This window comes from Triticum aestivum, chromosome 3B (genome assembly GCF_018294505.1).
Source record: "Triticum aestivum cultivar Chinese Spring chromosome 3B, IWGSC CS RefSeq v2.1, whole genome shotgun sequence".
Taxonomy (NCBI): domain Eukaryota; kingdom Viridiplantae; phylum Streptophyta; class Magnoliopsida; order Poales; family Poaceae; genus Triticum; species Triticum aestivum.
Window position 1 is genome coordinate 70,058,155 of NC_057801.1, and position 23,381 is coordinate 70,081,535.

General features: G+C 44.0%; 2 protein-coding genes across 4 annotated transcripts; one reads left to right on the top strand and one right to left on the bottom strand.

Moving 5' to 3' along the window:
* The first annotated feature begins 14,312 nt into the window (after positions 1-14,312).
* Positions 14,313-16,713, top strand: LOC123068637 (uncharacterized). Of its 2 annotated transcripts, none has more exons than XM_044491248.1 (3): positions 14,313-14,501; positions 14,599-15,782; positions 16,421-16,713. In XM_044491248.1, exons 1-3 carry the CDS (start codon positions 14,476-14,478, stop codon positions 16,483-16,485), a joined length of 1,275 nt encoding a protein of 424 aa, XP_044347183.1. In that variant the 5' UTR covers positions 14,313-14,475; the 3' UTR covers positions 16,486-16,713. The 2 variants fall into 2 exon arrangements, with proteins under 2 accessions (XP_044347183.1, XP_044347184.1); XM_044491249.1 differs by having other exon boundaries at positions 14,438-14,501; positions 14,599-15,724.
* An 814-nt stretch (positions 16,714-17,527) lies between these two features.
* On the bottom strand, positions 17,528-20,526 carry LOC123068636 (N-glycosylase/DNA lyase OGG1). Of its 2 annotated transcripts, none has more exons than XM_044491247.1 (4): positions 19,702-20,526; positions 18,869-19,079; positions 18,102-18,362; positions 17,528-18,022 (listed from the first exon to the last, which is right to left on the bottom strand). In XM_044491247.1, exons 1-3 carry the CDS (start codon positions 20,472-20,474, stop codon positions 18,129-18,131), a joined length of 1,218 nt encoding a protein of 405 aa, XP_044347182.1. In that variant the 5' UTR covers positions 20,475-20,526; the 3' UTR covers positions 17,528-18,022; positions 18,102-18,128. The 2 variants fall into 2 exon arrangements, with proteins under 2 accessions (XP_044347182.1, XP_044347181.1); XM_044491246.1 differs by having other exon boundaries at positions 17,528-18,031.
* Between the last annotated feature and the right edge of the window lie 2,855 nt (positions 20,527-23,381).

A 23,381-nucleotide genomic window follows, 5' to 3' on the forward strand; every position in this document is an offset into this window, starting at 1 on the left:
TAGATAATACGAATGCCACTAAATTCATTCCTTCTTAGAAAACTTTATTTATTAAAATGCATGTGTTATATGCTTATTCTTTCATATTATAAAAAGGTGTAACTTCTGTGTAATTTGTGTACAACTTTTGCAATTATTTGTTTTTTCCTTTCTTTCTTTTCAAAGGGTAATACCAATGACAAAAATTCATTCTTCCTTAGAAAAACTTCATTATTTTGCTTTTCTAGCTTTTGGTTCATTTTTGTTCTTCTTTAAGGGTAATACTGCCACTAAATTATTTCCTTCTTAGGACACTTCATTATTGCAAAATTCCACTATCTTATGCTTACTCTTGCATATTATAATAGAAGCATAACTCCTTCGTAAATTGTATGCAAATTCAGGAATTATTTTTTTATTTACTTTCTTTCTAGTTAAAGGGAAATACCAACGCCACTATTTCATTATCTCTTAGAAAACTTCATTATATTAATTTAATTGTAGTTTTTGTTTCATTTTATTTCTTCTTCAAGGGTAATACGAATGCCACCAAATTCTTTTCTTTTTAGGAAACTTCATTTTTTTTAAGATTCCATTATTGTTTGATTATTTTTTCATATTATAAAATAAGTTCATTTTTTCTAAACTGCAATTTTTTTCATTGTTATTTTTATTTAGTTTAATTTTCTTTCTTCTTAAAGTGTAATATCAATACCACTAATTCATTCTTCCTTACAAAACTTCATTATTTTATTTTAGTTATAAAATTCTTTCTTTTTAAGATCACTAATTTATCCCTTCTTAGGAAATTCCTTTTTCTGAAATTGCACTATTTATATGTTCATTTTTGCATATTATAGTACGTGCAATTTCTGTGTAAATTGTGCGCATATTATTCGTTTTTCTAACATTTTCTTCTGAAAGGGTACCAATGCCACTAGTTCATTCTTCCTTCTAAAACTTAGTTTTTCATTTTACTTTTAGGTTTTTCATTCTTATTTTTAAGGATGATACCAATGTCACTAATGTATTCTTTCTTAGAAAATTCATTTTTCCTAAATTCCACTATTACATGTTTATTCTTGCGTCTTATAAAAAGCATTTATTTCTGTGTAAATTGTGTGCAATTTTTTCATTTTTTTCTTTAGAACCAAGGTTAATACCAATGCCACTAATTGAGTACTTCTTTGGAAACTTTTTTTTTGTGACATTCCACTAGTACATTGATTCTTGCATACTAAAAGAAATCAATTCATGTTTAAACTATGTGCAAATTTTATCAATATTTATTTAAGTTTTTATTTTATTTTTCCTTAAAGTGTAATATCAATGCCGCTAATTCATTCTTACTTGGAAAACTTATTTTTTTTATTTTTTATATGTTTTATCATTTATTCTTTACAGGCGACTAACCCCTTTTCTTCTTTTCATTATTAGGTTAACAACTCATAGAAATGTATACCATGGTTATGAAAAGGAAACTGTGATATTCAAAGTAAAATGTGAATTATGCTAATAAGTAAAAAATGAATATGGGTTAGTGTGCATTCCAATAATTTTAGTTTCAAATAATATTTCATGAGACATGAAGTTAAAAGTGCTAGCACCCATAGCAGGCGCATGTACGCACAGGGCAAAACCCATTGATTGAGCCTGGGCCAACCTTGCACCGCTAGCCGATGCTCTCGTTTAGATTAACCGCTTGGGGAGCTCCTATGCTAGCCGATGCTCTCGTTAGATGAACCGCTTGGGGAGCTCCTATGCTAGCCGATGCTCTCGTTAGATGAACCGCTTGGGGAGCTGCTATGCGCCGCATTTTGCGGAAAGTAGCCACCCGACGCACACAGAGGCAGCAAACTGGGCCGGCCCAGGAGCGGGTCGCACCTGCAAAATCCAAAATTAATGCGCTCTATTGGGTTCGAAATACAAGACCTCACGTACACGGGCTAATAACCAGCGCAGCTAAAGAAACTTGTGGTTCAATCTAGCTCGGGGTTTAAATAACGCAGTATTGTTAGATTGAACATTTTCTGAAAATTCAAACACGTTTTTTAAGGAAGTAAATGGTTTTTGAAACACGAAATATTAAGAAAAACCGAATAAAATTTTCGAAATTTTTAAAAAAATCATTTTTTTAGAAAATGGAAATATTTTTTGAAATTTTAAATAAAGTGGAAACACGAACTTTTTTTATACTCAGAATAAAAAGTAAAAACATGAACATTTTTGGAATTGTGATCCAAATTTCAAAATACGAACATTTTTTGAATCAATGAATAATTTTTGAAACACGTACAATTTTTTGAAAAAACAGACAGAATTTATGAAAAATGCAAACATTTTTGAAAAATAGGAACATTTTTTATAATTCACAAAAAAAATATGAAAGAAAATTGAACTGGGACATTTTTATAGTCTCAAAAACCGCATGGGCAAAGCAAATGCGCCATAGATGAGGTTTAACCTCTCCAACATGCTTAGATCTCAAGTGGATTTTGATAGTCTAGCGGTGCCCTTCACGCATGATGAGATAGATACTATGATCAAGGAAATGCCTCCCGACCGTGCTCTAGGTCCGGATGGCTTCAACGGTGCATTCTTGAAGGCATGCTGGCCAATCATTAAAGAGGACTTCTATCATCTCTACAATGAATTTCACGATGGCACCCTCAACCTCAAAAGCCTCAACTACGACTATATCACCTTGATACCCAAGACCAGAGCTCCGAAATCTGTCAATGATTTCCGTCCAATAACTCTACTCAACTGCTGTCTCAAGTTGATTACCAAAATCTTAGCCAACAGACTTCAAAGAGTGATCTTGAAAATTGTGATCAGGAACCAGTATGGCTTTCTGAAGGAGAGATCCATCCATGACTGCCTAGCGCTTCTCAAGTTGGACTTTGCCAAAATGTTTGACACTGTCGAACACTCTGCAATAATTCAGATCATGCAAAGCATGGGCTTTAATGCTAAATGGATATCTTGGTTCAAATGTATATCATCCTTTGGGAAATCTTTGGTTCTGCTCAATGGCGTGCCGGGGAAGCAATTTTGGTGCAAATGTGGGGTACGACAAGGGGACCCCTCTCTCCCCTGATTTTTGTGCTAGCCACCGACCTCCTCCAAATGGCTATCAATGAGGCCCTGGCAGATAACCTATTGTAGCTACCCATTCCAGCGGCGGGTGAGACCAACTACCCGGTGATCCAGTACGCAGAGACACGATCATCGTTATGCCCGCATGTGTTGAGCAAGCCGCACGTATGAAGAATATTCTTGCAGATTATGCCGCCTCTGTTGGCCTTCATATTAACTTCCACAAGTCTACTTTGATCCGTATCAACACCCCGGCGGACAAATGTAATGATCTTATCCATTTTCGGGTGCACCACGGCGGGCATGCCATTCACCTAACTTGGCCTGCCGCTTGGGACCACTAAACCCACGGTGCTTGATATGACTCCTTGGGTGTGCAAGGCTGAGAGCAAAATCGCAGTTGCCATGTCCCTAATGTCCTACGCTGGCAAACTAGCCCTGATGAACTCACTTGTCACATCGCTAGCCATATACCGGATGGGAGTACTGAGACTCTCCCAAAAAATCATTGAACAACTTGATAAGATCAGACGACACTGTCTTTGGATTAGAAAAACGGATGATGGGGACAAGTATAATTCTCTGGCTGCTTGGGATATGGTCTGCCGGCCCAAGGGAAATGGAGGTTTGGGAGTACTTAATCTCAAAATATAGAATGATGCGATGTTGCTTAAACTACTACACAAATTCTACAACCAACTGGATATACCCTGGGTGAAATTGATTTGGGACACTTACTATGCCGATATGGTCCCTCATGCAGCATCCGCTTGCGGTTCCTTCTGGTGGTGTGATCTGGTGAAGCTCATGCCAATCTACCGCGGAGTCACCAAAGTACAAATCCATGGAGGTTCGACAACCCTATTTTGGAAAGATGACTGGAATCACCACATTTTGGAGGAACATTTCCCACGAGTGTTCTCCTACACCACTTTGGATGGTGCCTCTGTTAGAAAGATGCTCACAATCTCCAACATCAGTGAAGCCTTTCAACTACCTCTTTTGGTGCAAGCACACGAGGAACTAGGTCTATCCAACTTGAGGTTAGCTCTACCACGATCACTGAGGCCAAAGACGGATGGATTTGCACTTGGGGTGCGTCAGTATTCAAAACCACTGCATACTAAAAATTCTGTTTCAGAGAGGTCGTTGTTGATGAGGCATTCAAGTGGCTATGGAAGGCCAAAAGTATTCCTAAAATCAAAGTCTTTGGTTGGTTCTTGCTGGTCGATCGCCTTAACACACGTAACATGCTCAAGAGAAGGCATTACAACATCAGGACCAACCTTGACTGCCTCCTTTGTGGGGACCATGTGGAAGAAGCAATTGAACATCTTTTCTTTCATTGCAAATTTAGTGAAAGCTGCTGGCTCAAACTCAACATGAGTTGGCCGACCACAGGGAACTGGTTGGACATGATGGCCCACTTGAAAACGAGATATCGTCGAAAAATGATCATGGATATTTTCCTCGAGGCTACCTGGAGTCTTTGGAAAGAAAGGAATAACAACTATTTTCGGAAAGTGACTCCTTCAGATCAGCGTGGAAGGCCAGGTTTAAAACTGATTTCGCCAACATTGCATATAGAGACTTCCTGAGCAGAAAAGACAACTCATCTCAGCCAAATCTATAACATAGCTTTGTAACATAGTTCTCTTTCTCCCCCCCCCCCCCCCCCCCTCCTAGAGGATTAGACTCCCCCCCCCCCCACATCCTTCCTTGTACATTTGTAAAATAAACTTTTGTATAAATATATACATGTAGTACTAGTCTTTCCTACTATCCAAACTTTCAAAAAGAACAGTGTGAACATTTTTTGAATTTGTGAAGTATTTTTGAAAAAGGAGAACAATTTTTGAATGGGAACTGTTTTTTGAAATTCTGAACAATTTTCAAAAACAAGAAACATTTTTTGAATTTCAAACAACATTTGAAATTCTCAAAGTTTTTTTGAAATGAAAATAAAAAAGGGAAGAAAAATAAAATAAATATGAAACAGATTAAGCGGAAAAGAGAAAGTAAAAACGGAAGAAAAAAAAAGGAAAATAGAAAACCAGCTTAAGGTACCTTCTAGAAGGTTCCCAAAACCGATAAAAACTGGATGGGAAACTTCTAGAAAGTTCCCACAACAGGAACTGCCTACAACGGGAAATGGGTCGGCCTAGTTGATCGCGCCCGATGCGATCGGTCGACTGTTTGCCACAAAGAGCGTCAAATAAGATCAGTTGACAGCTGGCTGCACGTGTGTATGGTAAATCTACTACTCATTCCGTTCAATAATATAAAACCATTTTTGACACTAGTGTGTTGACATTAGTGCCAAAAGCACTCTTATATTATGAGGGAAAATTGACTGAATGAAATTTATGGTCAGTTGACGGGGTTGCAAGTTAAACAGCATATTCCTGTCAACCAATATTAAACAACCATGTTCACGTTATTAGTGTATAAAGCAAACAGAAAAAACAGGGATCTCAAACTAGCCTAGGTGTGTTCTAAAATATCAGATGGTTTAGGGGTTTTCATTTTAGGTTTTTTTTCGAAAGGAGGTTGAAACCACGGCCTTTGCATAGATAGATAGATGCATACAACCATCTTTATTAATTATTGAATGAAGGTTTGATAAGAACATACATCAAACAACCCGAAGCCATCACTCATACCTACAAACACGATAATGTGGAATGCCATCACTCCCACCATCTATAACCGGGAGCACCGCTGCTCTGCTCCACCCACATGATGTATATGGAGCCTACACCCAGTGCAACAAAGCTAAAGTATACAATGTATGCACATGCTTTAGAGGCCACCACCAGCATCGAACCGCTGACCATCTCCATGAAAAAGATCCACATAATCCTTGCCAGGACGGCCAACCGTCGATGCCGCCATGGCGCTAAATAGTGCCACCGCTCTGTGCTCGTCCATCTAGATGCATCCTTCACGGAGTCTCACCTACACCATGCCGCCCAGACCCAAATCGTCGATGCTATAGATGCCACGCCGCTCCACCACCTGTCCACTCGAGTCAGCACCTACTCCAAAATGATGCCTCTAGCAGGGAGCACGGCACTAGGTGTCGCCATTGTCTGATTCAGGGTTTCCCCAGGGTAGGCCGAAAGGAGCGACGTGGCTTGCTATGACGATGCCTTCAACAAGGTAATGGCGCCAAGAGATGCCACCATCATCCACCATGACCATAGTTCCGGCTCAGTCTTCATCGGTATTCTTTCCACTCCAAGCTCGCCACCGGATAGATCTGATGACAGATTCGTCGCCGCCACCACACATGCGCGCAGTAGGAGGTAACCGCTGCCGCTGCACCGCCAGCCGATTCACCACTGCTCCATAGGTCCGCCCAAACCCGTTGGCCCGCAAAACAAACCAAGAGAGAGGCAGCAATGACCATGGTTACCTTGTCGATCGTGCGACGGATCCACTTTCCCTTGTCATCAAGACCGGCGTTGCTGCCATACCGCCAACGATGAAGAAGAAGCCCACCACCGCCACGGAGGGGGATCCTCACCGCCGCCATGGATGGGGATCCATGTCGTCCCCGCACGGGCTTTGCCTGGCAGCAACCGCTGGCGGCAACGAGAAGAGAAGCCGGGGAGAGGAGGTGTAGGCGGGAGGGCTGGGGTCACCGCGTGTGTCGCCTTGGCGAGGCGATATGGAGGCTCCATAAAAAACGGATCGGACAACACCCTAGTGCAGAAATCAAAAGTCAAAATTGCAGTGCACCACTAGCAGCAAAAAAAAGATACGCTACAATCAATGAAATGACTAGGGTATATATGAAGAGAATGCAGCACTCTGAATAACCACACTGTGTAACACACCAAGCCACACTCTTCCTGTTAGCTTCTTGTCTAAATTTTCTGAAGACCGGCATGAAACAATTCCTCGCCAAGTCTCATATGTTGAAATATATTGCCCGCCTCTCTCCATTCGTTCAGACTTTTTGAACAACTAGTTAGAGCATGAATTCAACATGGTATCGGAGCCAAGAGGTCTAGAGTTAAAGAATCGGCTAGCACAATTTAAAATAAAAAATTGCAGCCCATTTTTGGTCCACGTTTGGGTCTGAGGGAGCCACACATAAGGGCAAGTGTTGACACATAAATGCATATCCAACCTTTCTCCATCAGCTTGAGATTTTGGATGAACTACATCATAAGCTCTTAACCACAATCCACAAAAGTAATCAAACATTTGATATCAAACTGGTTGTCATAACAACTAGCTAGAATTGGTAATCACATTTATCATGTTCAATTCCAATTAATAGTGATAAAAACACAAAAATATTTGTACGCACTTTTAACCATAAATCTCTATGAACAAATAGGTTTATGGATGATTTTCTTTTCTTGGAGTATACAAGGATTTTCCCAACATTCGATACTATTGGTTGGTTGGTGGATGAAACTTAATGCCTTCAATCATCTACTCATTGCTCTCCAACCATTTCTTTTCCCACAATTTAATAGGATGGGTAAAAAGTTTTGAAACAATATGGTTGTAGGTATTTGCAGTGCCAGTCATTAAATAGTTCTGTTTTTTAAGGGTGACTAGAAGTGTTGCTCTAATAACAGCTTGAATACGACTCTGAAACACCCTTTGGCTAATTGCAATATCATAATACCTCCATCTCAAAATAGTGTCGCTGACTTAGAGCAACATACTTTGCCCTACAGGCTTGACCATCAATTCTTTAGCAGTGCCAACAACATACTTTGACCTGCTAATTCCTAGGCACACAAAACATTTGCTCACATCAGTTTAGTATAAAAAATCTAGTACTTCTGCATAAACAACATATACTCATAACTGAGACATGATTCATACAATCCATCCAAAATCGGTAATTGTATATGTGAGGTTTTTTCCCCATAGTTGAAATTTAAGTACACAAATCATACTAGTGTGACATTGAGATTCTTCTGGACATACATACATGTAAAATAGTAGGAAGTTGGTTATCAATACCATCATCACTAAACAAGAATATTCCTTCTCATCGCTCGATTTACTGAATTATCAGCCCGCTGTTATGGGCATTCTTAGCACATACTTTTTAATTTATAAACAAACACAACAGGTGAACGTAGCTGACTGGATACTAAACAAAGTATATCAAGGACTACCTATGACTGAATTAACAGCAAGTAGATGGAACCATGTGCCGCACAACACAAGCTGGACTAGCAGTTTGTTCATCTCAAGACAATGAGGCTACAACAAAACTAGACTCGTTGTTCTAAATTCAACACAAAGGACTATCAATGCTTAGAGCGTAGCATAAATTGTATAACTAATAAGATCTCGACACACACGAGATATGAACTAACTTGTATAAAGTGCAGTCATATGGGCCTTGGGAGGCGTCATCGGATCCTGACTCATGGTCGGGTCCGATGAGAGACTCCCACGATCGTCTTGACCCACATTTAACATCAGGGTCAGGGCAAGTGTCTCGTGCTGATCCTCGATCTAATTCGACACTCACCTTGTGAAGACCAAGGTCTCGACCTGGCCTAGGTGGTCGGTTGAGTCAGCAAAGAGGGCGATGCTACCTAAGACAAAGATCTGTTCCAGCACAAAAGTAGCGCCGGTACCGATCCGCTTGATGTTCTTGATCCCCATTGTAACACAATGATTTTTAGAGGGTCATGTATGGGCCACTAATGATGGGGCTAAGTCTAGATACAACAGTAACAAGGACACAAGGTTTACCCATGTTCGGGCTCTCCAAAGAGATAACACTCTATGTCCTGCTTGTGTTTATTTCTTTGGATTGGGGTACAAAGTACAGATGATCTACCTTGAGATTCTTCTTTCCTTCTATGAGCCCTACCCCTCGGTCTATATAGATAATCGGGGGGGGGGGGGCGCTCTAGGCTTCAACATCCTAGTCGGATACATACAAGGAAACCATGTCTTCGACGAATCTGGCATCTTGGAGTAGATGATAAGTCTTCTAGAACCTTATGTTTATACGTCAAGGGTCGTTTGACATTGCCCACTCCGCAACCGACATGGGGGTCCCTAGCCCGACCCACAAGGCTAGGAGGGCGACATGGTGAGAGACCCCCAACCAGGGACACCATCAAGACCGGGTTTGAATCACCATCAAATCTGAATTAGGGTAACCACGCCGGTCAATCATGGACGATGTCGAAGCTACGGTCACCCGTCATCAGATCCATCGGAAACCCACACTATCGACTCACACCTTCGTGTATATGCGTTGGCATTTCCCCGAAGAGGAGAGGATGATGCAGCACAACAACGGTAAGTATTTCCCTCAGTTATGAAACCAAGGTTATCAATCCAGTAGGAGAACTAAGCAACACTATGTAAACAGCACGTGCACACAAATAACAAGAACTTGCAACCCAACGCGTAAGAGGGGTTGTCAATCCCTCCTCGGTAATGAGATAGATTAAATTGTATGAGATTTGATAAATAGATCTTACAAAAACAAAAAATAAAGTAAATAAAGAAAAAGTGCAGCAAGGTATATTTGGTTTTAATATGACAGAAAAGAGACCCGGGGGACGTAAATTTCACTAGAGGCTTCTCTCGAGAAAATAGCATACGGTGGGTAAACAAATTACTGTTAGGCAATTGACAGAAAAGCGAATAATTATGACGATATCCAAGCCAATGATCATGTATATAGGCATTAGGTCCAAGATTAGTAGACCGACTCCTGTCGGCATCTACTACTATTACTCCACACATCGACCGCTATCCAGCATGCATCAAGTGTATTAAGTTCATGGAAAAACGGAGTAATGCAATAAGAACGATGACATGATGTAGACAAGATCTATTCATGTAGGAATAGACCCCACCTTTTTATCCTTCATGGCAACGATACATGCATGTCATGTATCCTTCTGTCACTGAGGTTGAGCACCGCAAGATCGAACCGATCACAAAGCACCTCTTCCCATTTCAAGAAAAAACAATCTAGTTGGCCAAACCAAACCAAAGTTTCGGGGAAGAAATATGAGGCTATAACAATCATGCATAAAAGAGTTCAGCAAAGACCCAAATAATATTCATGGATATATCTGATCATAAACTCACAATTCATCGGATCCCAACAAACACACCGCAAAAAGTCACTACATCAAAAAGATCTCCAAGAACATCGAGGATAACATTGTATTGAAGATCAAAAAGAGAGAAGAAGCCATCTAGCTACTACCTACGGACCCATAGGTCTGTGGTAAACTATTCATGCATCATCGGAGGGGCAAGGGTGATGATGAAGAATCCCTCCGTGATTGTTGACCCCTCCGGCAGAATGCCGGAAAAGGCCTCTAGAGTGGATCTCGTGGTTCTGGAACTTGTGGCGGCTGGAATTGTGTTTCGTCAACTCCCTAGGGTTTTTGAGATTTTAGAGTATTTATAGAGGCAGAGGTCGGCGGAGGGGGTGCATGTGGGCCCCACTACCCACCAGGGCGCGCCATGGTTCCTAGTGGGCCCCACAAGGCCCCTCTAGAGAAAAAATTATCCAAAAACTTTCGTGCATTTGGACTTCATTTGGTATTGATTTTTCTGCGAAGTAAAAAACAGGCAAAAAAATAGCAACTGGCACTATGTCAATAGGTTAGTCCCCAAAAAATTATAAAGTTGCTAGTCAATGAATATAAAACATCCAAGATTGATAATATAATAGCATGGAACAATCAAAAATTATAGATACGTTGGAGACGTATCACTCACCTCCTATGCATCAGGCCAAAATAGCCCCAGATCTTGTCGGTTGCCAGCCTGCGGCTAGCGATGGCGTTGCTGCACCCCCTCCTGGTCGATTGGCACACCGGGTGGAGCTATACACTGGTGAGGGCATTGTAGCACGCGATGGCGGTGCGAAGCGGTTTAGGTTGATATGAGGATGAGAGGAGCGGGAAGAAGGGAACACCCCACCGCCACTATGCGACACACAGAGCTTTGTCAGGCGCGGTGATGGCTCTATATTTTACACATTTTTAGAGCTCATTTATTGCATGTTCTCTTCATATATTATGTCTTATTGAACCAAATAGTTGTTCATTATGCATGTTTACCGGTATTTACACTTTTCCTTGTGAGCATTGCGCATTTAATATTTTATTTGGTTTTTATTAGTTCTCTTTGTTTTCTTGTGTCTACAAGTGTATTTTAGCAATCTAGGACCAAACACGATGAAAGAATCAAGGATGGGTTCAATAGGAGTCACCCGGGGGGCACACTAAGCCATTTTGAAGGTCGGAAAAAGGCATTTTCCAAAGTCCTCCAAATCAATATCTAATACTAGAAATGGATGTGTATCATTCATACGAATCCAATGAGTCCAAGATCATCAAATTCCGAGTTCGTATGAAGAAATGGCAGCCGTTTTACCGGAGAAGGTGAGAACAAAAGACGACGTTTCATGCGACCGCGGCCGGTCGTTTCACCAATCATATGACGTGCACACAGTTCCGAAAGTTGCTCTTCCAGACGGGATTTTGCATCGATTTGCCCCAATTGTTCCCATGGGATCCTTGGATCATAATGATGGGATTGCGAGAAGATAAGGCTCATCTTGAGCCCTTGGATGACCACATCAACGGAGGAGACACCGAGAGGCCTTCATATAAGCACCTCCAACCTTAGGCGCCTCCACTCACCTCCTTATTCATTCATCCATGCAGCCATCATCCATATCCATTGTTCCTCCAAGACCACCTCCATATAGAAGAGAAGGGCCAAGCCATGAGGAAGAAGAAGGGGTGCCTCCACCACGGGCATCGGCCTTTGGGCTGGTGCGGTCTTCACCGCCAGCGCCGCCATGCCCCTCTCCTCAACTGGCTTCACGTCGGCTTGTAACTTTCCATCTCCCTCTCCTATGTTTGAGTAGTTGTACTAGTTCTTGAGGAATTGGATGAATCCTTGCATGATTAGTACTTTGTTGAATAAGCGATTCAATCATTTTCTTTATATGTATTGCGTTGATTGTGTCATGGTGTTGTGAAGAAAGCTCGTGCAACATTAGCCACTTGTGGACTCAAGGCAAGTCATGTTGGTGAACAAGCTGGTTGTGGAGGGTAGGTGGTGACAGTCATATTCTCCCTTCGTCCTGTCATTGCAATAGAGATTAGTGGAGAACACTATAACTTAAGGTCGTGACAACGGGGAGCTCACTCCCATTAATCATCATTGTGATAACCGGAGTGGGGAAGCACGATGGTGGCACGAGTGTACGCAATAACCTGAGTGGGGATGTGTACTTTATTGGCTCCGCTGATACGTCCATTTTGCATCACGTTTTCATGTTGATATTTATCGCATTATGGACTGTTATTTCACCTTATAATACAATTCTTATGCCTTTTCTCTCTTATTTTGCAAGTTTCACATGAAGAGGGAGATTGCCGGCAGCTGGAATTTTGGATTAGAAAGGGCTACATCGGAGGCACTTTTTCTGAACAACTTCAAATGAGCTGAAAATTGACGGAGAATTATTCTGGAATATACTAAAATTACTGGCGAAAGAAATACCAGAGGGGGACCCACCAGGCAGCGACAAGCCTGGGGGCACACTCTACCCCCCAGGGCGCGCCTCCTGAGCTTGTGGTGGTGCCCCTAGCAGGCCTCCGGGGCCCATCTTCTCCTATGTGGTGCCATTTGACCTAGAAAAGATCAGAAGAAGGGTTTCGGGAAGAAGCGCCGCCATCTCGAGGTGGAACCTGGGCAGGAGCACTTTTGCTCTTCGGCGGAGCAATTCCGGCGGGGAAACTTCCCTCTGGGAGGGGGAAATCGAAGGCATCGTCATCACCAACAATCCTCTCATCATGGGAGGACCAATCTTCATCAATATCTTCACCAGCATCATCTCATCTCAAACCCTAGTTCATCTCTTGTATTCAATCTTTGTCTCAAAACCTCAGATTGGTACCTGGGGTTGCTAGTAGTGTTTATTACATCTTGTAGTTGATGCTAGTTGGTTTATTTGGTGGAAGATTATATGTTAAGATCCTTGATGCTATTCAATACCCTCTGATCTTGAGCATGAATATGATTTGTGAGTAGTTACTTTTATTGTTGAGGACATGGGAGAAGTCTTGACATAAGTAATCATGTGAATTTCGTATTTGTTCGATATTTTGATGATATGTATGTTGTTGCTTCCTTTAGTGGTGTCATGTGAATGTCGACTACATGACACTTCACCATATTTGGGCCTAAGGGAAGGCATTTTGGATTAGTTATTAGATGATGGGTTGCTAGAGTGACAGAAGCTTAAATCCTAGTTTATGCGCTATTTCGTAAGGGGCTGATTTGGATCATATGTTTAATGTTGTGGTTATATTTATCTTAATTCTTATTTCGTAGTTGCGGATGCTTGCAAGAGGGGGTAATCATAAGTGGGAGGCTTGTTCAAGTAAGAACATCACCCAAGCACTGGTCCACCCACATGTCAAATTATCAAAATAACGAACGTGAATCAAATAAACATGATGGAAGTGACTAGATAAAATTCCCGTGTGTCCTTAAGAACGCTTTGCTTATTATAAGAGACCGTTCCGGACTGTCCTTTGCTACAAAAAGTATTGGGATACCTTTCTTCACCTTTGTTACCGTTACTACTTATTTCTCGTTACAAATTATTTTGCTATCAAACTATCTGTTACCGAACATTTTAGTGCTTGCAGACAATACCTTGCTGAAAACCGCTTGTCATTTCCTTCTACTCCTCGTTGGGTTTGGCACTCTTACTTATCAAAAGGACTAGGATTGATCCCCTATACTTGTGGCTCATCATCCGCCTACGCGATATCATACAAGTGGCTTAGTGAACAATTAAAGAGCCATGTCTATCATGTGTTGTCAGCATCATACTTGTGGTGATGACTCCAATTCCCTCGAGAACGTTTACTACTTATCGAAAGGACTGCGATTGATCCCTTATACTTGTGGGTCATCATCCGCCCACGCGATATCATACAAGTGGCTTAGTGATACAATCAAAGAGCTATCTCTCTCCATTATCTACCACATAAAAAAATGTATTCAACCATTTGTATAAACAATGTTGCTGGCATTAAAATTTAAAAAAAAACAATGGATAAGAAAGGAAGGCATTGCTAAGCAAATAAATTTCAGTTTAATGGCACATGCTTCATGGCACAACGGGCCGTATAGTCGAAATAAAACCTCCACTGGATCAGGTCACTCCCACACACTGATCGACTAGTTGTATCTCAAAAGGTGTGACCTACTAAAAAAGGCATATTCGCAAGATGCCAGTTTTTCAGTATCATCTCTCTCTCTCTCTCTCTCTCTCTCTCTCTCAGCGTGTGCATCTCTAACTCTACCAAGCATCCGCCCACATTCGCCCCTCCTAGTGACCCTATGGCGCAGCTCCTCCATGAGAAACGGTGAGTGCCCCTGATTTTTCCTAGCTTCTCCCTGAGATCCAACTTCCCCAATTTCAGTTTTATTTATTGATGATTCACTTCTTCTCTTTAATTTTAGGAACCCTAGATCCAAATTGGCTGAGGGGATTTCTGGCTCAATTATGAGCCGCCTCGCTTCCTCACCGGTGCTACCGCTCGATGATGAGGACCTTCTCCAAGAGATCCTCATCCGCCTCTCTCCACAACCATCCTCCCTCCCGCGCGCCTCCCTTGTCTGCCCGTGCTGGCGCAGCATCCTCTCCAACCACAAGTTCCTCTGTCGCTTTCGCAAGCATCACAGGAAACCACCTCTGCTTGGCTTCTTCGCAAGGTGTTTAATCACTAAAACGACCGTCTTCACTTCCGTCCTTGACTCGCCTGACCGCATCCCTGCTGGTCACTTTCTCGTGCCGCACAGCCACAACCCATCCAAGCGGTTGCGCTTCATGGGATGCCGCCATGGCCTCGCCGTCCTATTTGAAATGTCACTCAATTCCCCCATGCCAACAGGTTTGATTGTGTGGGATCCACTCACTGGTCAACAACACAACCATTTGACAATGCCACCAGGGCTCAATGGAGACAAATGGAAGTGTTGGAATAGCACTGTGTTGTGCACTAATGTCGAAGATGGGCATGTGCACGGTGATTGCTTCTCGAACCCATTCAAATTTGTCTTGATCTTCAACAGAGACACAGATGCTTCAGCATGCGTCTATGAATCAACATCTGGTGTATGGGGAGATATTGTCTCTGTGGTGACCAAGAAAGTAATTTCTCCCCTGAGACCCAGCATCCTGATTGGAAATGTACTTTACTGGTTGCTTGTTGGAGGTGAAGTCCTTGTGCATGATTTTGAAAGGCAGAGTCTTGGTATGATTGAGAAGCCAGCAGACACACATAATGGACATGCCGAGTTTTCTTATCATCTCTTACGGACAGAGGATAATGGACTTGGTCTCGCCATTGTGTCTAATTTTACAATCAAATTATGGGAGAGGAAATCCAACCGTGATGGTGTTGTTGGCTGGGAGTTTTTGAAGAAAGTTGCTCCATTGGATGGGTTGTTTCCGGAGCCGATGCTTAGTGGTCACATGTGGATACTTTTGGTGGGGTATGATGAGGACACAAATGTGATTGTTCTGTCTACGATGACTAGCACGTTCATGCTCCAACTTGATTCTATGCAAATCAGAGATATTTCTGTAAGAACTAATCTACGTCACCCAGTCATTTATCCCTATAGAAATTTCTATACTGCAGGTAATACCTCACTATCTACATTGCACAAACTACAGTAATCCAAATAATTTTTATTTTTTGACATTCATTCTAGTTACTTTTAGTTCGTGTTCCTTGGTCAAGTATGGACTAGATATATAAGAATACATTTCTTGTCCGTTTCTTAGTCTGTGTGGTAATCTTATGGTGATGTAATTTCTTATACTGGGCAACACTTGGACTAGAAAAGGGGAAGAACCATAACTATTGGTGTCTCTCAGTTGATCTTTTTGCATGGGTTTTCTAGCTGTTGGAAACTGGTAACGACCACACTAAGAGAATATTGTGAAACCATCTTATTTCTGAAATAGTATTACGATAGGTGCATTTGGAAGTTTACATTCAACATTTTTCTTCACAGATATATCTTGATAGTAATAATCAATTCAAATATCATGTAGTCGGTTTATAAAAAATGATGTCATTTTCTTAATATGTGTATTATGTTTTGACCCATTGGATATTTCTTGTACATGCTCTCACAAGAATAATTCTGGATTACTATATTTTTTCTGAACATGTAAATAGTCTTTACATCTCTTGGAAAAGTATTATTGTTGTTGTTTCTTGATATTAATCCCCTCTCACTTAGAGCAATCCATATTGGTGAATTTGAATAGGTGAGGAGAAGGGTACCCAGCCGAGGACTACTACAACTACACATATGGTGAATTGCGGAATATGACAATGATATATGTGACCTAGAAGGCACATGTGGGGGCTGGAATTAATGAACATCATATAATCTAAAGCTATGTATTTCCTGAATGCTTGTATGACCATCTATCTAGTATGGCTAGCTGGAGCTCAAGTGCTAAGAGATGTAATAATCGATAAAGTTGTGAATCCTACTTAAGACTTCTAGCCCAATGTGGCATGTTATTCTAATTTTAATACCCATCTAGCTATTCCATGTTGCAATATCAAAACGTGGCTTATCATCTGACAAAGATGATATTCTCAAGCCATAATCCAAGGGTCACTGTCATTTGTTTTTTAAAGTACGCCAAAGGCGTACAATATTTTTATAGAAGGAATGGGATAATGTACAAAAAAATTTTGAGCTAGGCGAACATCAACACAAGCGAAACCACTCAACCACTCAACACCTACAACTCCAGTCATTGTCATTATATAAGGTAATAATGGTTACGATGTCACAATTCTGCTACGGATACTCGTCCGTGTATACATCTATATAAATCATACCATAGAGCATGAATTCGACACTTTTTTGCTTCGGGAACTGAGGAGGCGAGATGAGTAAGTAGAGAAGAGATGCCTCGAGTCATATTTTGATAAATGCTCTCGACACTAAAATTTCCATTTTAGATATCCATCTCCACCACTTGTTGTCCTCGTATTTTCATGACCCAAGAAATATTTATTGCAAACCATATATACTTTTTAAGTCATGACATATTTAGATTTTGATTGTTGCTTCAATATTTGAAAGTTTGCTATTATTGTGTTTTGCTTGAAAGGTAGTGAGATATTTTAATGTTTGCTACTCCCTAGCAAAATACGAGGACAAAATCATATCTAAAGGGGCAAAATGAATGAATCTCCCGCACTCGTTGAAGCAAAGGAACCGTAATCGTTGCTTGGGAGAGGATAGATAGACCACATAATTCAAATTGGGCGCTGGTCAAAATCATATTCACACCTGATCCCATACCTGCAATCGTATCAGATTCACAAATCGCATCGAATATGAACTCTCGTTCTGATCAGATTCAGAGATCTCAATCCCATTATCTAAGAACATATACAACATGTTAAACCATGTTGAATCAAGTACATGAATGGAGATCAGTTTTCAAGGGAAACTACATGATTTACAACACAAGTGTTCAAAATTCCTCACCGCCATTTGGCTAACAATATAATAATAGCCTCTACACCCCCCCTTTTATATAGGACGCAGTAGACAATCACACACTACGATAGCCTTCCTCTTCCAAAATTAAGATAGGGACGATTACTCATGCTATCCGTCATCAGAAGATGTGAATGGAATGTCAAATGTTAATTTGGTCAAGTACTAATGATTACTCTACTTGGAAAGAAAAAAGAACCTTCCAACAAGTTCTACCGGATGATAGCTGCCATCATTTTCAGAGGATAGCGTTGGGTGGCTCAAAACATTTCTCAGAACTTTGTTTCAACAGGATTTCCGGTAATCCATGCGCTGACCTGCTCTGACATTCTCCAACATTTTCCTGCAAAAGCTAATACACAATACAAAAATTAGTGAACGAACACCATGGTCCCAAAAGACAACGAGAAAAAAAGGCAAACCTTGCTACAGTTGCTATCCATGCTCTCTCATGCCTGTATTTCAACCATCTTCGCACGTTTCCTCTTGGTAGGTTTCGCGGTGTCACTGGTAACTTCGGTGGCCACAAGTTTTTTAGCAGGTAGTTGGCCGATAAAGAGAACATTCTGCGCCCAACCAGCATACTCGCCAAATTTGGCTACAAATGCATCGGCGACAACAATGCTCAGTTTTGGAGTCAGGCTCTTGTCAGCTAGCTCAGGCAACATATATCGTGTAGCAACCTGTGTAAAATCCACATGGTTAGGGCTTGAAGACTCAAACAAAATAGGCTTTCAGATCATATAGAACATATCCAGAGAATCTTTCTTGACACTGCATCCTTAAGGTTCAAATGTATTTTTTGATACCACACAAGCTGTTGTCATTTCTGAACAGAACGTCCATTTTGTATAACTTTCAGTGGTGATTGGTTACTTCACCCATTTCAAAGGATGAAAATTTTATTTCCCGACAATATAACAATTTGGTATTGGTACATCCATCACCCATGAAATTTAAGCATGATTAGCTTAGGAAATGTATAACATGTTAACATGGTCCAAACTCTTACAATTCATGTAGGCGAAGCATTCAACTTGTTGCTAACCAACAGAAAAGGACTATCATAACTAAAACCAGCCCATCAAAAGCACCTAATTTTGTGAGAATGGACAAAGAGTGTGGAAAGGCACATCAGATTAAGCCATTTTTACAGCAAGAGTACAATGGTTAACCAGACATAGCATACCTTCCAGACATGTGTGTCAACAGGAATAGCCTGATTCTTATCAAGAGAGAACAGAGCAATGCAGGCTGCAACTTTTGGACCAACACCTGGCAGGGTACAAAGACCCTCAATTACCTCCGGAAGTTCCCTGTCACGCAGCAAGGCAAGCCATTTTGCACCTCCACCAGGCTTGGCCATCAATTTTCTAGCTGTGCCAACAACATACTTTGCCCTGCGCATTCGTAGGAACAGAAAATTTTCTCAAATCAGTTTAGTACAAGTATCTAGTAATGCTGCATAAACAACAGATACTCATAAATGAGATATGATTCGGACAATCTATCTACAATCAGTAATTGTATGCGTGAGGTTGTTTTCCCACAGTTGAAATTTATGTACACAATTAGACAAATGTGATACTGAGATTCTTCTGTACATTCATACATGTAAGACAGTAGGAAGTAGGATATCAATACCATCACCACCATCATCACTAAACAAGAATACAACTCTTCATCGCTTGAATTACTGAATAATCAGCCCCCTGATATGAGCATCCTTAGCACAGGATTTTCATTTCTCAACAAACACGACAGGTGAACATATCTGGATGCTAAACAGAGTACATTAAGGACTACCTATAAGGCTATAACTGAATTAACAGCAAGTAGATGGAACCATGTGCCCCACAACACAAGCTGGAGTAGCAATTAGTTCATCTCAAGACAATGAGGCTACAACAAAACCAGACTAGCCGTGCTGAATTCAACACAAAGGACTGCCAATGCTAAGAGCGTAGCATAAATTGTATATAACTAAGAAGATAGATACACACGAGGCAGGAACTGACGGACCTGTACCCAAACCCAGCCTCCCGAAGCTCCTGCTCGGACACCTGCGCGAGCCGCTCGACAGTGGGGAACCGGTGGAAGACGAAGCCGCCGACCTCTCCGAGCCGCTCCCCGTATCCGGCCAGCGTCCAGACCATCTTCTCGATCCGCGCGATGTTGTTGTTGGAGGAGCAGAGGAACTGGAACAGGCACTCGACCGGGTCCTGCCTGAGCACCCGGGCGCCGCCGCCGCCGAGCCGCGCCGCGACCTCCGCGAAGCGCGCATCGGCGGCGGTGAACTGGACCCAGAGGTCGGCGAGGGGGACGGCGGAGTTCAGGTAGTCGCACAGCGCGGCCCGGGCGGCGGCGACGGAGGAGGAGGGGGAGGCGGGGTCGTCGTTGTGGAGGAGGAAGGCGAGGCGGTCGTCGTCGGGGAGGTGGGAGAGGGAGACGAGGTGCGGGCCCACGGCGGCCGTGAATCGGAGCGGGGAGAGGGAGGTGCGGCGCCAGAGGAAGGTCTGGCCGGTGGGGAGGGTGAGCGGAAGGGAGAGCTCGGCGAGAGAGAGGGGGAGCGGGTGCCACTCCTCGTCGGCGAGGGTTAGGCGGCGGCGGGCGGGAGGAGGGTGCTGCTGGGTGGTCTCGGGCTTGGGGGTTTCTACGGGCGCGGCCGGCGGTGGGGTGGAGGAGAGGAGGGCAGGGGAGGACGGCATCGGCGGCCTGACGGTGCGCTGGCGGCGAGGAGGTGTGGCGGAGGCGGAGGCGGCGGAGGCGACGCGGGGGAGGAGCGGGGGACGCATGGTGGGTGAAAACCGTAAGCTCAGCACGAAGGCGGAAAATCGTGGTAACACACTCTTTTCTTCGCCTGAAAGTACCGTTGGACGCATGTCACGCATCCTGTTGCTCGACGCGGCTTTTTTACCGTTGGACGCATCATGTTACTCGACGCGGGACGAGGCTCCTCTGAAGTACGGCCCACACACACTGAGTGTGGATCCGGACCCACACGTCAATGGCCCAACGTCAGGCGGCCGTACGTCAGGGGATCCGGCTCCCTCGACGCGGCTGAGGCTGGTCAGTGGAGAGTAATGGCAACTCTAGCAGACGCGTAAAACGGCAACCCACATAAGGCTTTTGCAGTTTGCAGAAAAAGGTATATGTGGGTCGGCGCGGGCGCGGTCACACTTAGACCCCGCAAAACGGACCCGTTAAAAAAGATATTCGATGAATATGTTTTTTGCGGATCGGCTATGCAGAGTCTGCTCGGGCACCGCCGCGTCGACCCGCAAACCGAAGACGATCAATTATCGAATTTGACATTGATTCCAACAAATGAGTTCAAATTTAAACAATAGAACACAGTTCACACGCAAATAAAAGCTTAGTTTTGTAGGACAAATACAAAATGTGGTCTTGCAAAAGTGACGACCACGTCTGGCATCGTCTTGATCGATCTTCACTCCGCGTCACCGAGTCCATCGAGGTCATCGCAACCACCGAGTACACCTTTGGCACTTGTTCCAACTTCGGCACCAAAATCATCGGCTGGTGCACTGGACGCATCGGCGACATTGGTTCCAAAACTTGTTGAGAAAACATCTCCGACACTGTAACACGCACTGGCCGACGCAAGCATTCTCCTCTTCAAGATATCTTTTCTTGCCATATCATGTCATTCTCTAGTGAGGTCGTTCATGTCATTGTGATTCAATGTCAATGATCTTGTTCTCTTCGGCAAGCAACTTGGACATGGCTTTGTTTTCAGCGGACGTGAAAAGGAACTCACATAGTCGGATTCCACAGTTTCACTTGGAGGTGCATTGCGTACTTGTTCCAAGCAAGCTGCCCAACAGCTGCAAATAGGCTTGGTCACGTCCCAACGCCCTTGGAGTGACCGAAAGGTGCATGGAGTCCTATTGGGATATTTTGCCATTGATCTTCGATCCTTTGCCAATACCTCTTGGCGGTTTAAGACGTACCCGTGCAAGCATCAAGAGACACTGCACTCCAAGCCTTGATCAAGATTTGATCTTCCAAGATTGTGTAGTTCTTTGATCTCTGGTTTTTTCTTGCTTGCGCTTGCTCATACGCCCCCTCATCTGTCTCCTCCAATTCTTCTTCACCACCGTGATCATCCACGCCGCCCTCCGTTTCATTGTAATCGAATGCAGCGAACGGGGCTTGATCGATGTCAACGGCGTTGGTGTCCAATAAGTTCATGAACTCGGCAATGACATTGTTCGAGCCACCGCTATAGTGAGCGACAAACAAGTCACGAGCTGCCGCAAATGGCGAAAAGCAAAGAAAATTGAAGGGACCGAAGAGGCATACCTTCTGGCCATTTCGTCAAACACCTCGTTCGCGGTGGAAGCAGCGCCGTTGAGCGTCATCGCCGGGGAACCTCTTGACGGGGCGGAGGGAGTGGATGAAGGAGCCGACCTATTTGTAGCCGGAATCTTCTTCCGCTTTACGCCCGAGACCTTGGCGACCTTCTCCGCCGCCGGCCGGGATCGCGCAGCGGCGTTGGCGCCCGGAGCGCGGGCCTTCCCGGCGGTGGCAGCCGGAGTCACACCCTGCATGACCACGTTGCCCTGCCGCTCGCGGGCAGGCGCAATGGTGCCTTGGGCGACGACGGAGCCAACATGGCCGGCAACGAGATTCGCCGGAGGGGATTGAGCGTGGCGACCTCGACGGTGACGGGGGACGACAAGGAGTCATCCATGGCGGCAAAGAACTGTCAGGGAAGAAGCACCGAAGTGCCCAGTGGCTGGGGCAATGGCAGCGGAGGGGTGGGAAGCGGGAACGGCCGCGCGGAAATGTCCCTCCTGCTAAATCTCGTTGCGGATAGGGGCCGAGCTCAGGTCGGCCTCCCGCCCCGTGAATCTAAAGGTTGGGGGAGATCTTTTGCCGCGCCCCACAAAAAATTTTACGGGTCGAACGCGTTTGTGTTGTCTGGTCTGGCAGGATTTTCCGCGCTGACCCGTATTTTGGCGATTATTATGGGGGTCGTGGCTATATGCGGGGTCTGCTAGAGATGCTCTAAGTTAGAGCATCTCCAGCAGACCCCGTATAAAGCCGTGACCTGCAAAATAACCATCAAAATACAGGTCGACGTGAAAAATCATGTCCGATCAAACCCCGCAAACGCGTCCAACCCGAAAAAATTTTTGCAGGGCGTGGCAAAAGATCCCCTCAACCTTTAGATTCACGGGGTCGGAGGCCCACCCGAGCTCACCCCCTATTCGCGGCGAGATTTGGCGTGAGGGAAATTTCCACGCGGCCGCCATTGCCCCGCCACCGCCCGCTCTGTTCCATCTTCCCTGGCCATTCTTCGCCGCCATGGAAGCCTCCTAGCCGTCCCCCGTCACCGTGGAGGTTGCACACGCGCAATCCCCTCCAGTGGATCTCGTCGCTGGTCAAGTCGCCCTCGTCGTCGCCCAAGGCACCACCGCGACTGCCCGCAAGCGGCAGGGCGACAATCCGGCTGGCTCCGCCGGAAAGGCATGCGCGTCGGGCGCCACCGCTGCTGCGAGATCTGCCCGGCCGCCGACGGAGAAGGTAGGCAAGGTTTCGGGCGTGAAGCGCAAGAACGTTCCTACGAAAAGTCTAGCGCCTTTGTCCACTCCCTCCGCCCCGGCAAGATGTTTCCCGATGATGTCGTTCAACGGCGCTGCTTCCACCGTAGGCGAGGTGTTCAATGAAATGGC

What these genes read in the sequence shown, in the direction of transcription:
- LOC123068637 (XM_044491248.1), top strand. Translation starts at nt 14,476, where the DNA reads ATGGCGCAGCTCCTCCATGAGAAACG. An exon ending in CAGCTCCTCCATGAGAAACG is followed by an intron (nt 14,502 to 14,598) that starts GTGAGTGCCCCT and finishes CTTTAATTTTAG; the next exon opens with GAACCCTAGATCCAAATTGG. An exon ending in TAGAAATTTCTATACTGCAG is followed by an intron (nt 15,783 to 16,420) that starts GTAATACCTCAC and finishes GAATTTGAATAG; the next exon opens with GTGAGGAGAAGGGTACCCAG.
- LOC123068636 (XM_044491247.1), bottom strand. Translation starts at nt 20,474, where the DNA reads ATGCGTCCCCCGCTCCTCCCCCGCGTCGCCTCCGCCGCCTCCGCCTCC. An exon ending in GAGGCTGGGTTTGGGTACAG is followed by an intron (nt 19,080 to 19,701) that starts GTCCGTCAGTTC and finishes ACGAATGCGCAG; the next exon opens with GGCAAAGTATGTTGTTGGCA. An exon ending in TTGACACACATGTCTGGAAG is followed by an intron (nt 18,363 to 18,868) that starts GTATGCTATGTC and finishes GATTTTACACAG; the next exon opens with GTTGCTACACGATATATGTT.